Source organism: Eurypyga helias, unplaced genomic scaffold (assembly GCF_000690775.1).
Source record: "Eurypyga helias isolate BGI_N326 unplaced genomic scaffold, ASM69077v1 scaffold40792, whole genome shotgun sequence".
NCBI classification, from domain to species: Eukaryota; Metazoa; Chordata; class Aves; order Eurypygiformes; family Eurypygidae; genus Eurypyga; species Eurypyga helias.
Window position 1 is genome coordinate 1 of NW_010238605.1, and position 12,004 is coordinate 12,004.

The following is a 12,004-nucleotide window of genomic DNA, read 5'->3' on the forward strand; positions in this document are numbered from 1 at the left end:
GGGGCAGCCCGGGGGGGCAAAATCGGTGCCGATGACAATGAAGAGAGGGTTTGGGATGGTGGGGCAGCCGGCTTTGTGCCTCAGTTTGCCCGGCTGTGGGAGCGCACCCCGTCCCCACGGGGTGTTAAGGGCATCAACCCGGCAGCGTGGAGAGACCCTCCGGTGGGAAGCGCCTCACAGGGCACAGTGTTTTCGAGCACTGGGGAGCAGGGGAGCCCCCCACGAGGAAAACCAGCCCGGGGCTGGCTCAAGTACCCAAGCGCTGCGCTTGCTGTGCTTGTGTGAGGTGCCCGCGGCACTTGGAGGGGTGGTGGTCGCCCTGCACGCAGGAAGGCCTCGGTCGTGCTGTGCGAAGCGCTCAACAAGCTCCTCGGTACATTAAAGATTTAAATAGTCGTGCCTGTTCTCTGGGAGCCTTTGGCCGTGGTTTCCAACCACTGCGCTTTCTTTTGCTTTTTAAATCTTGTACTTCGAGTAAACAAATAAACGGATAACTCTCAACTTCAGCTGTGAGCTTGCCGTTCGCTTGGGTCAAAAGGCTGAGCCGCTGTGATGGGTGGCGCAGCGTTTGAGTAAAGCGTGTAGCAACTGGAAGGGAACAAGCCAAAGAGACGTTTCATAGGTTCTGAAATACTGTATTACTTCTCCCTGCTCAAAAAGAATTCCTCTGACACTTGCTCCTGGCATACATCTCCCCCTCGTGTGTATGTGTGCTGACTTCTAGTGGGATTGCCTGTACATGCAGGAGTGGTTGCAGTCTTGCTTTCCTGTTGGCGTTTGGGGTTCTGCCTGCTGGGCTTCTGCAAAGGTACGAACCCAAGCTGGTGGTAGTTCGAGCACACTTAAATACCCCTGCCTACCTGTGTTTGGGGGGGTGAGGAAAAGAACAAGTGTAGCTGCATGAGGAAGTGGCTTTGTTTTCAAAATAACGCAGTGGGAAACGAGCTTTGCAGTTGCAGAGTTTAGTCTTGTTGATTGGTTGCCTCTCCTACCTTAGCCCATGTTTGGTTGCGGGGTTCACCTGTTTTCTTCTCCCTTTTTCTGCCTTTAGGGTAAAGTAGAATACCTGGTGAAGTGGAAAGGATGGCCCCCAAAGTAAGTTGCATTTTACTTGCCTTTTACTCATTTTCTTCACTATTCAGTAATATCTTACGCTGTTTCTCTGCAGCTGAGCATCTCTTTCCTAATGGGTAACCTTTTGTGCCTCATTCCAACAGCGATAAACAAAACCAGAGAGCCACAAACCAAAACTTGATCTTATTTCCAGACTGGCAGCTGAGGGATCCAAACCATGTGCCAGTCTGTTCTGACTGGGTTTTGCCACCGCTGAAACATTCCATTGAGATGCTTTCTAGATACAAAGAGTTTTAAATTCACTGTGAATTCAACAGGGAACCCTCAGTCTTCTGAACTTGGAATGCCACCTGCTTTTCTGAGTCGGCACCGAGAGGACCCTGCTTGTATTTTTAGGTCTACATGCAGCCTTTTAAAGCAGAAAACAAGCTGACGGCCTTATCTTATCCTACCGCTTGCCCTCTGCAGTTCACAAACGGAAAGGGGCAATGTTTCAGATTTATTGATTGTAGCCAAATGCAGGTGATCTTTGTCCCTTGAAAATTACCGCCATGCCTTTGTTTCCTCATCCAAAACCTTCTGTTATTTCGAGTGCCTTGGCTTTGGTTTCTATGTTGCAAAAAGGAAAAAAGGAATCACTTTTTTGTTTTTCCAGCATTACTGTGCACTGTTTACAGATACTTCAGATACTTCTCTTATTAAAATGCAGCTGCCTCTGAACAAGGGTGATTGCTCTGTGCCTAAACAGCCTGCAAAATGCTTTTGAGATTAAAAGGGTTAGGTAACTGGAGAATATTACTATGTTAGTTAGCAGCCTAGTGGAACAGCCTCCTGGCCAGCCCGTATGGGGCCCTGCCTTTGCTTTTCTGCTTGTAACCGCACGTGTGTACGTACACGACGTGCGTGGGTACGACGATGTTACGTGTGCAGTGGCGCTGCGTGTTGCTAAGCAGAGGGGGCTGCTCTTACTGCTTCATCCTTGCAGTTGGAAAGCGGCATCCTGCCAGGATGTGGTCCTGGCAGGCTGTACCTGGTGTCCGAGAAGCTGGAATGCGTTCCCTCATGCCTAATGGTTGTGCTTACAGGGCGTGGGTGAATATAAGCAGCTTCTCTCTGGTGGTGGTGGGAGAGGGTGGCTTTGTCCTTGACTGTAAGTTCTGCTCTCAAAATGTGACCTTGTGCACTTGTTGAGCACCAGTTGCTATGTAGTATGGGTCAGTTCTTGGACTGCTTCAGCAGTCCTCCTAATTAGCCAAGCCTAATTTAATCACTGGCAGAGGTGCATTTGTAGCCCGTGAGGCACTACCCCCTCCTGGCCAGAATACTGATGTTTATCCCATTCTCCTTCCAGCTAATGCATTGAGGTCCTTCTCTTGCAAAATCACTTGCCCAGAAGGTGGGCTGAGGCATGGCGTAACGTTTCCTCAGACAGAGCAGCCCTTATTTTTACTGCTGCCTTTCCTTGCCCTGCGTGCTGGAGTTCAGGGGGAGCCAGAAGCTCTCTTTTGGAAATTAAAAGCACAGCTTTGTACCCAGGGAGTGAGGGGATGTCAGGGTTCCCTTCTTTTGATGCTGCGATGCGTCCAAACACCTTCCCTCTTCCTCCAAACCCCAAACCTGAACAGCACCGATTTCTCCTGCCCACCCCCCTTGTTTTAACTGTTCACTCAGTGGTTTGAGTTGCTTAAAACCAAGACGCTTTGAGCACTGAAGTCCCTTTCATCCTGCTAGCGGTCTCTGTTCCTTGTTTCTAAACATACACATGCCTGTGATGGCATGCAGCACCACAAGCTGTTTGCTTCAAACGTATTCTGTTTCCTCATCCCACATCGTATTTATTTATTTTTCCCCCTCCCCAACTTTGTCGCATTGCTCTTTGTAATCTCTGTGCCCATTATCCCATCATTCCCACTGGAGGCTTCAGGGAAGGGTGTAAGGATAGGTAAGTACTCTGCTGCTTTCCCATGGAATTGATATTTCACTACTCTTTTTTTTTTTTTTGATAAAAATTTCTTGGTTTGAGATTCTGCACCTCAGATTCCTGGGTTGTACTGCTGGAGCCAGGGAATGGAGGAGTTACAATCTGATTCTAGCTACAAGCTTGTTTACAACTTGTGTTGGAGTTAAGAGGGGAGGGGGAAGAGGAGGAGTAGAAGGAGGGGGAAGGCAGATCATATGATCTGTGTTTTCCAGAGTGCCTGCTCTCTGCAGTTCTGCTGCAGCCTGGGCTGTGCGTACCCATCTATACGACTCTGTGTGCGCGCGCGCGGCAAACCGAACCATAGGGGTGTTTTATATGCAGTGTTTTGCTACTGCAGCAAAGCCAGAAATTGAGCTGCAGAGAAAAAGGCAACACCCACCAGTTCTTTTTTTTAAAAGCAAATCCCCTTTCTTCTGCTGCCCATGAAAAGCAATCTGATGTTGTGGTTGGTGGTTTTTTTTTTCCCCCCCCCTCCTCCTTGTGTTATTTTTCTTAAATTTGTAGAATGAGTGCCAGAATCCCTGCAGCTGGGAGGAAACCTTCCTCTGTTGAAACAGCATCTTGGCTTTGACAGCTCACGGTCAGGTTGCTGCAGGAGGCTTCAGCAAGGGAGGAAGGGAATCAGCTGGTGATGAAAACATGTCTGTTCTTAACTCTCTGGCATACAGTGAACCTTGGGATATCTGAATTTCATATTTTTGTTTCTCCCTTTTGCAAAAGAATTATACTGTCATTTCTAGAACCATTCTCCAGGTGTGCTCCTATATTTTAGTACCTTTCTTCTGTCTAATAGAGAGATGAAAGGGGGAAAAGCATTCCCAAACCACCTCCCCTGGGTTCATACATGCACGTATCACGTGCCCTCATGTGCAGCCTGTGCTTCCTCCAGAAATGTAAACATTCTAACCTGCCTTCCCCCTGTTTAAAGGCACTGATGCAAATGCCCCCTTGTCCACCTCCATGTGGCTCCTCTCTGGCCCTCCTCCCCAGGGGCTGGGAGGGGTTCTGCCTCCAGACCCTGGACCTCACCTTCCAGGAAAATTAACTTTCTGAGGCATTTGGGGTATCAGGTTTGCTTTCTTGCCTTTGAGGTTGTGTAGAGATATGCCACCCACCTTTTTTTGGTAAACATGACCCCTTAGAAGCAAACATGCCACGAGGACCACCTTGTGATCCTTTCAACTTTCACGATGGGAGTTTTTGGCTGCTTCTCCCAGGTATTAAGTGCAGCTGTGCCCTTTGGGAACCAGTTTTGGCCTTGTCTGCTGGGTGGGTTCAGTCCTTTCCTGGGCATCTGACTCCTGTCACAGCTGTCTGGCAGTCGAGGAGGGAGATGAGGCAGTGGGTGACGAACCTGCAGAGCATCAGGCTCGTTTGGGGCAGTTTTGGTAGCCGTGACCACAATGCAGATGGGTTGGTACAGAAATGCTGGTGACTTCTGCCAGAGAGAAATGACCTGCAGGGGGAGTCCGGGGAGAGCAGGAATAGCTGGAAAGTCGCCATCAACTTGCCTCGGGGCCCGGGTGTGAACATGTTTCGTTCAATGGCATCAGTGGAGAAAAATTAAACTCAAATGAATACTTTCAGCTCCTGTGATTAGAGGTAATTAATAATGCAGGTGAGAGAGCGTACTTACTCTTGGAGCACTCTAAATTAAGAGAGACCTATTTTTCAGAAAGCTGTACCAGATCACGTCTCGTCATTCCATGGGGTTTGTTGGGTTTGAGGCAGTGCTGCAGATGAGACCTGTTCAGGCACTGACTTAAAATCAGTTTGTGAGTGTCTGCACAGGCTTTGCACACAGCGTGGACGGGGGCCCTGGGGAGGAAAGCCTTCCCTGTTTTCCCGCAAAGGGCTGCTTGACACTTGGCCCTGCCTGTTTTGGGAAGGGGAGGTGGTGCCTGCGGGAAGCTGGGGAGGGAACGGCTGGGATTCCTCAGAGCTCTCGCAATGTTGCGGCAGGCCCCACCGACCCTTGTGAAGACAGTGTCCAGGGCCGCAGCACACTGGTGGCAGGCCTGCAGAGAGAGCGGATCATTAAAGTATTGTTTACTTTACATTCCTTATGTTTTTCTTCAGATACAGCACATGGGAGCCAGAGGATCATATCTTGGACCCTCGCCTGGTAGTGGCTTATGAAGAAAAGTAAGGGCGCACGTTCTTTCTCTCCCTGGACACAGGAAAATAGTGTCTTTATTTCACAGCGTGTACAGAGTGTCCCTGTTGTCCCTACTTTAGTCAAAGATGAGATGTACAGCAATGAGTCCTGCTTGATCTCTGTACCTTGGTGTTGGCTGAGGAGGACAAGACAGGGTTAAAGCAGCTCCCATCGGTGCGGTTCAGGGAATGAGGCCAAGAACAAGCAGCACTGAACCAAAGAGCCATCAGTCTGTGGTTTTAATTGGGTCCAGGGCTGGACTGGAGTGATGCAGGGTGATAAGTTTCTCTAACCCATCCTTGATCAGCTAGGTCAGAGAAATTCCCCTATTGCAAGGCTTTCCCTCCTACAAGGAGCAATTCTGGGATGTTTTCCAAGCCCACACTGGTCGCCATTGGGTTTTAATGAAGGAAATGAGGGAGTTGTGCTGCAGAAGGTAGAAGTCCTGACTGGGCTTTGTGCTGTGGTATTTAGTACTCGGTTTGATTTGTGTTCCTCTTTCCCAGGGAAGAGAGAGACCGTGCATCGGGGTACAGGAAAAGAGGCCCCAAACCAAAGCGCCTCCTACTGCAGGTACCCTCCTGCTCTTCCCTGTATTTCTAACTCCTCAGCTGCTGCTCCTCTGCCCACAGGGAGGGGGAAATGGTCTGTTTGCTGTTGTGGGGACAAAATTGGAGGTAACAAGCTAACACCACAACATGAAATCAGTGGTTAGGCAGATAGTTTTAAGCTGTTAGCTGAACAACCAACTGACTTGTGTTCAAAGAAACCAAACTAACCAACCAGTCAAACAAAAAAATACCAAAAAACCAGCAACAGCTCTTTCTCTCTGGATTGGGATTTTGTAAACTTCAGGCTTGAGTGGTTGCAGGTTACCTGATTTGTGTGCTCTTATAATTTCATGCTGGGCTTGGACTTTCCAGCATGTTAAAGGTAGCAGCTGGTTTGAAGCAGAATTCCGCTTCAAGCTTTGACTGTTGCCATGAAAAGCAGCAAATCCTAGGAAGAACATGTTAGGAGGAGCTTAGATGGCAGTTGAAGCGGGGAGAGAAACAGTGTTGTAGAAGGAGCAGAACCTATCCCAGGTCATCAGGGTACTCAGGGACTGAACAAAGAACAGTTTCCTGGCTCCCAGGTGGGAGCCCTGACTGTATGATGGGATTTCCACTCTGACCTTTGCTGCATTGATGTCTTGGCAGCGGCTGTATGGCATGGACTTGAGGAGTGCCCACAAGGGAAAGGAGAAGCTCTGTTTCTCACTTGCGCGGAGGTTTGGAGGAGGAGACAGTACCCTGCCTGCGGCCAAGCCAGGGCAGGCAGAGTTCTCGGAGAAGACTGGGGGAGCGGTCCTGCCATTCTCTCTCCGGAAGCAACGCAAAAACCAGAAGTACCTGCGACTGTCAAGGAAGAAGTTCCCCCGCATGGCAAGCCTGGAGAGCCGAAACTGCAGGCGTGATTTCTTCCTGAACGATGCAGTGGGCCTGGAGGCCAGGCAGGGCCCTGAGGACTGGGAGGCCATGCAGCACACCAGCAAGGAAGGTAAGGCCAGGCACACCTGGGCTGTGAATTTCTGAGGCATGAGAAGGATGCTCTGCATGCTTCTTCCTTGCTTGCTTCATTCTGAGACTGTGCTTTAGGTCAGGTCCTCAGAGCAGCTCTCGCTGGCTCACGTTGTTGGCCCTCTTGTCTGTAAGTTCCTTTCTTGTTTGGATGAATAGCATGGATTAATCTGCTTTGTTTTGGTGCTGTTGCCTCTAGTCTTCGATCAGTGACGCCCCTCCCAGTGTAAGAAAACATGCAGAAGATGCTGTGGGTTACTCCCCTCTTGGTTTTCTCCCGGCAGAGGTGACTTGCAGGTGTGACAGTGAGGAAGTCTGCCGCTGTCCGCATATCGACATGTGTTCAGCCTGCTGCTCTGCTACACGGAGGTTGGCTGGCAGTGGACAAGCTTGGACACCAGCAATGCTCTCAGTGCTGCTCTGAGAAGCACGCAGGGGTGCCGCTAGGAATCCACAGAGCATTCCTCTGCCCCCTCCTTCCCTTTCCTTGCCCCACATCCTCTTAAGTCTCTGCTCTAGAGCTATGTGAGAGGGGGATGAGAGGTGGTAACTCCTGCCTGATCTCACTGAGTAGGCAGCGTGAGTGTAGGCACGGGAGATGTCCAAGCACGTTTTGGCATTCTGGGGAGGGATACCAGCATCTTGTGCAGGAGGGCTGTGGGATGTGCGTTTTGCTCTGAGTTACCAGGGAAACTCTATCCCTGCATTGAGAGCTTCTGAAGGCGTAGCTTTCCTGAGGAGTGGAAAACCGGAGGTTGTGCTGCCTGTGGTAGCTAAAGGATTGTTACCCCTCGCTAGGAATAGCTGTTAGGCAGGCTGGAGAATGGCAGGATTTTGGGGAGAAGGCTGTGTTCTGGGCATCAGTGCTATCCCCGCCTTTTAGAGAGGGACTTGAACAGCGCCCAGAATCCAGGGAGGCAGCAATGGGGCTAGCACAGAGGAACCCAGTGTTGCATCCTGGCAGTGGGCAAATGGGGGGGTCTGTTCCCCCCCAAAAGCTCTAAAGCACTTTGGGATCAGAAGAATGGATGGCGCCACAGAAACGTGAAACTCCTTTTTGTTCTCCCCTTGACATACTTCTGCATGGAATCCCAGTTGTTGTTAGAGGGGATTGGACTCTTCCTGAGGTGAAAGTAGGTACCCCAGGTATTCGAGACACTCTTAAGGAGCGCTTCTTCCTTTCCCAGGTTGGGACAACAACGTGTATAGTACAGGGAGAGGGGATGTTTTCCTTTCTGTCTGTGTATGTTCGTGGCTGGCTGGGGGGAAGCGAGGCTTTGGAGGCAGAGGGACTGATAGTTACTCTTGTGGCGAGAAAGCGCAGGGATGCTTGCATTTCTTGTGCAGAGCTCCTGGGGAGCAAAGGAAGGATATGAGAAAGGGACAGCAGCCTCTCTGTGAGGCAGTATTGATGGGTTTTTGAGAGAATGCGCCCAGGCTGCATTGCAGGTGCATCACAAGGAAGACCCTCCTTTTTGGATCCCTTTGACTCCCGTAGGAGTATCTGCAGAGTGTGTGTGTCAGAGTGTGTGGGGTTTGACTTTTCAGCAGGGTAGGGCTTTTATGGGCAGGTGAGCTTACGTTGGGGTGAGTTTGCTTTGCCAACACAGAGCCAAATCAGGGGCTGAGATGGGCTGGGAGGTATCGGGGAAGTGTGGGTGGTTAGATGAGCTGGGTGGTGGTGCGGAGTCCTTGACCTGTGTGTAAGCTGCTCTGATGCTGGTGTGTGTCTGACACCTCTGCTACTCTTTCCTTTTCCCATTGTATCCTGCAATGATCCTCCATTTTCCCTCAGCCTCTGAGGGGAGGGCTTGCCCATGCTCGCTCTTGCCTTGTGTGTGCAGACTCAGTACAGGCTGTTTTCACTCACTGTGTGCCAGAAAGGAGGCCCCTTTCCCATCCTTCCATTCCCTCTCCTCTTCCTTCTCCCTCTCTCTCGCTAACATGTCCTTATCTGCTTCTCCTGCAGCAGATGTGGATGGCAGTCTCCCCTGGATTCCCACTGTGCCCCCCAGTGAAGTGACAGTGACAGACATCACGGCAAACTCCATTACCGTCACTTTCAGAGAAGCACAAGTGGCTGAGGGCTTCTTCCGAGACCGGAGTGCGCAGTTCTGAATCTCTGTTTTCAGTGCTCCCCAAAACCAGTGCTTTTAGGGTGGGGCTAGGAAAGGGTTATTTTATCCCTTAAGGAAAAAAAAAAATCCAAAATGTCTCCTTAAAATGTTTACAGAGACCTTAATTTTTTTTTTCTTCTATCTTCTCCTTTTTCCCCTTTCAGATACGCAAAAAAGGGCAGTGTGGGGGGAGTGTGTTTGTCATTGCTTTGTCCATCTGAGAAACTGACAGCCCTTTCCCTGGCAAAGACTCCGCTCCTAGATGTGAAAGCAGCAAGCTGAACAATTCCCCTTTTATCCTGTTAAGTGGCGGCAGCTGCATTTGTGGGGAGAGGGCATGTGGAGGTGGAAAGAGAGCTGGATCTCTAGCCTGCCGCCTTGTTCTGCAATTGATAGCCCTTGGATAAAGATACTTCTCTGTGCTTTGCTCTTCCCACCTTCCTCCTCCCTCTCTTCCCGCAGCAGTGAGAGGCGATGGATCCTACGTGTGTAGATAACTCCAGCCTGTTAAGACTTTCTCTCCAGTGCTGTTTTCCCTGTGGCCTGCTGTCAGGACTCCAGAACCGTGCTTGCCTGTCCGTGGTAAGTCAGCCTTTGCAGCACGGGGCCCTGTAGATAGCAGAGCTTCCTCCCTTCGGTCACTGATCACGCGGAAGGACTGAAATGCTGCTCTGAAATCTAGATTGGCAACATAAATTCAATTTGCCTTCGTTAAAAGCTCAGAAACCCAGGGCGGTCGAGACATGCCATTCTGTATATGCTGAACGGGGTTTCCAGGCTCGGCTCTGCTGCGTGAGGAACGCGTTATGGAAAGCGGGGTGTTCTTACCCTCTGCCAAATTCGGTATTAATAACAAATGCTGCCCCGAATCTGTGGTAATAAGTTGGTTGAAAACTGACTCCTCTCCCCTGGGAGGAGGGGCTAATAGGACAACAGAAGCATTGCCTGGCACTGCAAAGATATCCAAGATACTGGCACAGGCCCAGGACACAGGAATTGGACAGAACTGAGCTAGAAATGGACCTTGATTAGCAGGAAATTCTGTTCTTGGATCCCATCGAGAGATCCAAGGTAAACAACATGTGGGGAAGGCATGTATTAGGCTTGAGGAGGGGGGGTGGGGGAAATACTTAATTCTTTGCAATGCAAATTCTTGGATTGTACTGCCAGAGTGTAACATTCTTCCGTGACTCCAGTCTCCTCACGGTATCTGTGATGCTGTTCTACTGTACTGATGGGAACTTCCCCTTGGAAGGCTCAGAAATCTTGGCTGAGGAAAGTGGTCTGCATTTCAATAGACCCTGCCTGATCTTGCACTTGAAAACGCCTCGTGCTGGACTGCCTGTGGCACTTGGAGGATTTTGAAGAATTGCCATCTTCTCGGTCGGTAGTTTAGCGTAGCATCTGCTCTCGCGCACGCATGTGCTCTTCCATGTGTTTTAAAAGCAAATTTTAATGAAATAACTTCAAAATTTAAATATAGACCTTTTCCTATGGAAAGCAAGAAAAGTTAAGCTGGAGTCTGACCGAGGTGGGAACTGCAGGATGGAGTGCTGCAGGGTAACATTGGCTATTGTCATGGTTCCTGTCCTTAGATCCTGTTTCCTCTCCCCACCCGAAGCATCTCTGACCTGCTGTATTTATGCTAAGTGAAGTTAGGTGCCTTCTGAGACACCTGTGGAAATCCTCATTGTGTAACGTCAAAGGGCTTGGCTGCTGGCCTGTGGAATTTGGGAGCTCTGGAGTTTCTCCAAACACCTGCTTTTAGCGAAGTGCTCGGACTGCCCCTACGGTTTTTGTATTAAAAGCAGGTTTTACCTTAGATAGGATATGGCAGCTGAGTGTAGGCTTAGGATTTCCCTTTCTAACTCATTGCTGTTTGAGCAGGCCTGTCTTCCACCGTGTCACAGCAGTTTTGGGACCACTAGGAAGATCTTGAATTTCTGGATTAACCTTTCATCTCCCAAAGTAATGACATGGGAGTTTTATTATGGAGAAATCTGAGAAGGTGAGGTGGAAGCTGTGGGTGGAATTACGTGGTGGTGGGGAAGAGTGAGTGGGAAAGAAGCTTGCAATAGCTAGCAAGGGCAAATGATGAGGTGAGCTTACAGGCTCAGGATGTTTGAACGTGGATGTCCAGAGCGGGGCTGCTGTATCTGGATTTGCACCCTCTTGTGCAGGATGTGGGGTTATCTTCACCCACACACCCCCTCTTCCTGACACCTGCCGAATGTGCTGAATACCAGTGTCTCTTGTTGTGACCAATGGACATGTCACATGTCTGCCTCCACTCTGGAGGGTCACAGCAGGTCAGGGAGTTATGGTTGCAGAGTATTTCAGCTTATTTTCTGAAAAAAGTCTTGAACTCCAGCTCATCCTGGCTAAATCTTCATGGCACTTATAGGATCTGCCTTCTTTAATCTAATGAAGATGCTGCTGCCTTTGTCCTGTCTTCATCTCGGTGTACAAATACACCAAAAAAAAGCTTCCTATTTTCTAAGATTTCTGGCTTTGGCTGATGTGGGAAGCAATACCAATCCTGCAGCGGGAAAGAGCTTGTCCTGATAAACTGGATTCCATCCTCTGCTCTTGTCCCCACTGACCAGCTGACACCTCTCAATGTTTTGTTTTGACATTTCTCTTTGAACAGCTTTCCTTCTCTTGCGGTGGAGTTTTCAAAGCCCTGTGGTGGTCTTTCAGAGAGGATCCACCCACAGCTTCGTATCTTCATCATTTTCTGGGTCAGGCTAGCTTGTGTTGCGCTAGTGAGTAATCATCTTGCTGTACAGAGTGTTGAGCAAAGCACCTGGCTACCACGCTGCTCTGCGTACAGGTCAACGAGGAGTTAACCCCCGTCGGGTTAGGACCGTGCGACAGGTCGCATGTGCGTGGGTTTGATTTGTGTTTGTGAAGGAGGAGTTTGTGGTAGGAAACTAAGCAGTTACTCTGTTGGGGTGAACTTTTTTTTTTTGACATTCATGAATTCTTGCTTATCTTAAAGATCTTTTTTTGAGAAGGTTTTTCCTCTTGGTCTTTTTAAAATGTGCCTCTGTTCCATGTTGTCTGGTGACACAGCACTGTAAACTTCCTTGGTAAACTCCTTCAGAGACTTCAG

At 49.6% G+C, this 12,004-nt stretch overlaps 1 protein-coding gene across 1 annotated transcript; it reads left to right on the forward strand.

Annotated features, from left to right (window-relative positions):
* Positions 1–1,051: 1,051 nt before the first annotated feature.
* Positions 1,052–9,000, forward strand: CBX7 (chromobox homolog 7; the record flags this gene model as incomplete). Its single annotated transcript, XM_010147899.1, has 5 exons — positions 1,052–1,095; positions 5,135–5,200; positions 5,720–5,786; positions 6,413–6,752; positions 8,742–9,000. Coding segments are annotated over 5 exons (666 nt in total), but the record flags the coding sequence as incomplete, so codon positions are not given.
* Positions 9,001–12,004: the final 3,004 nt, after the last annotated feature.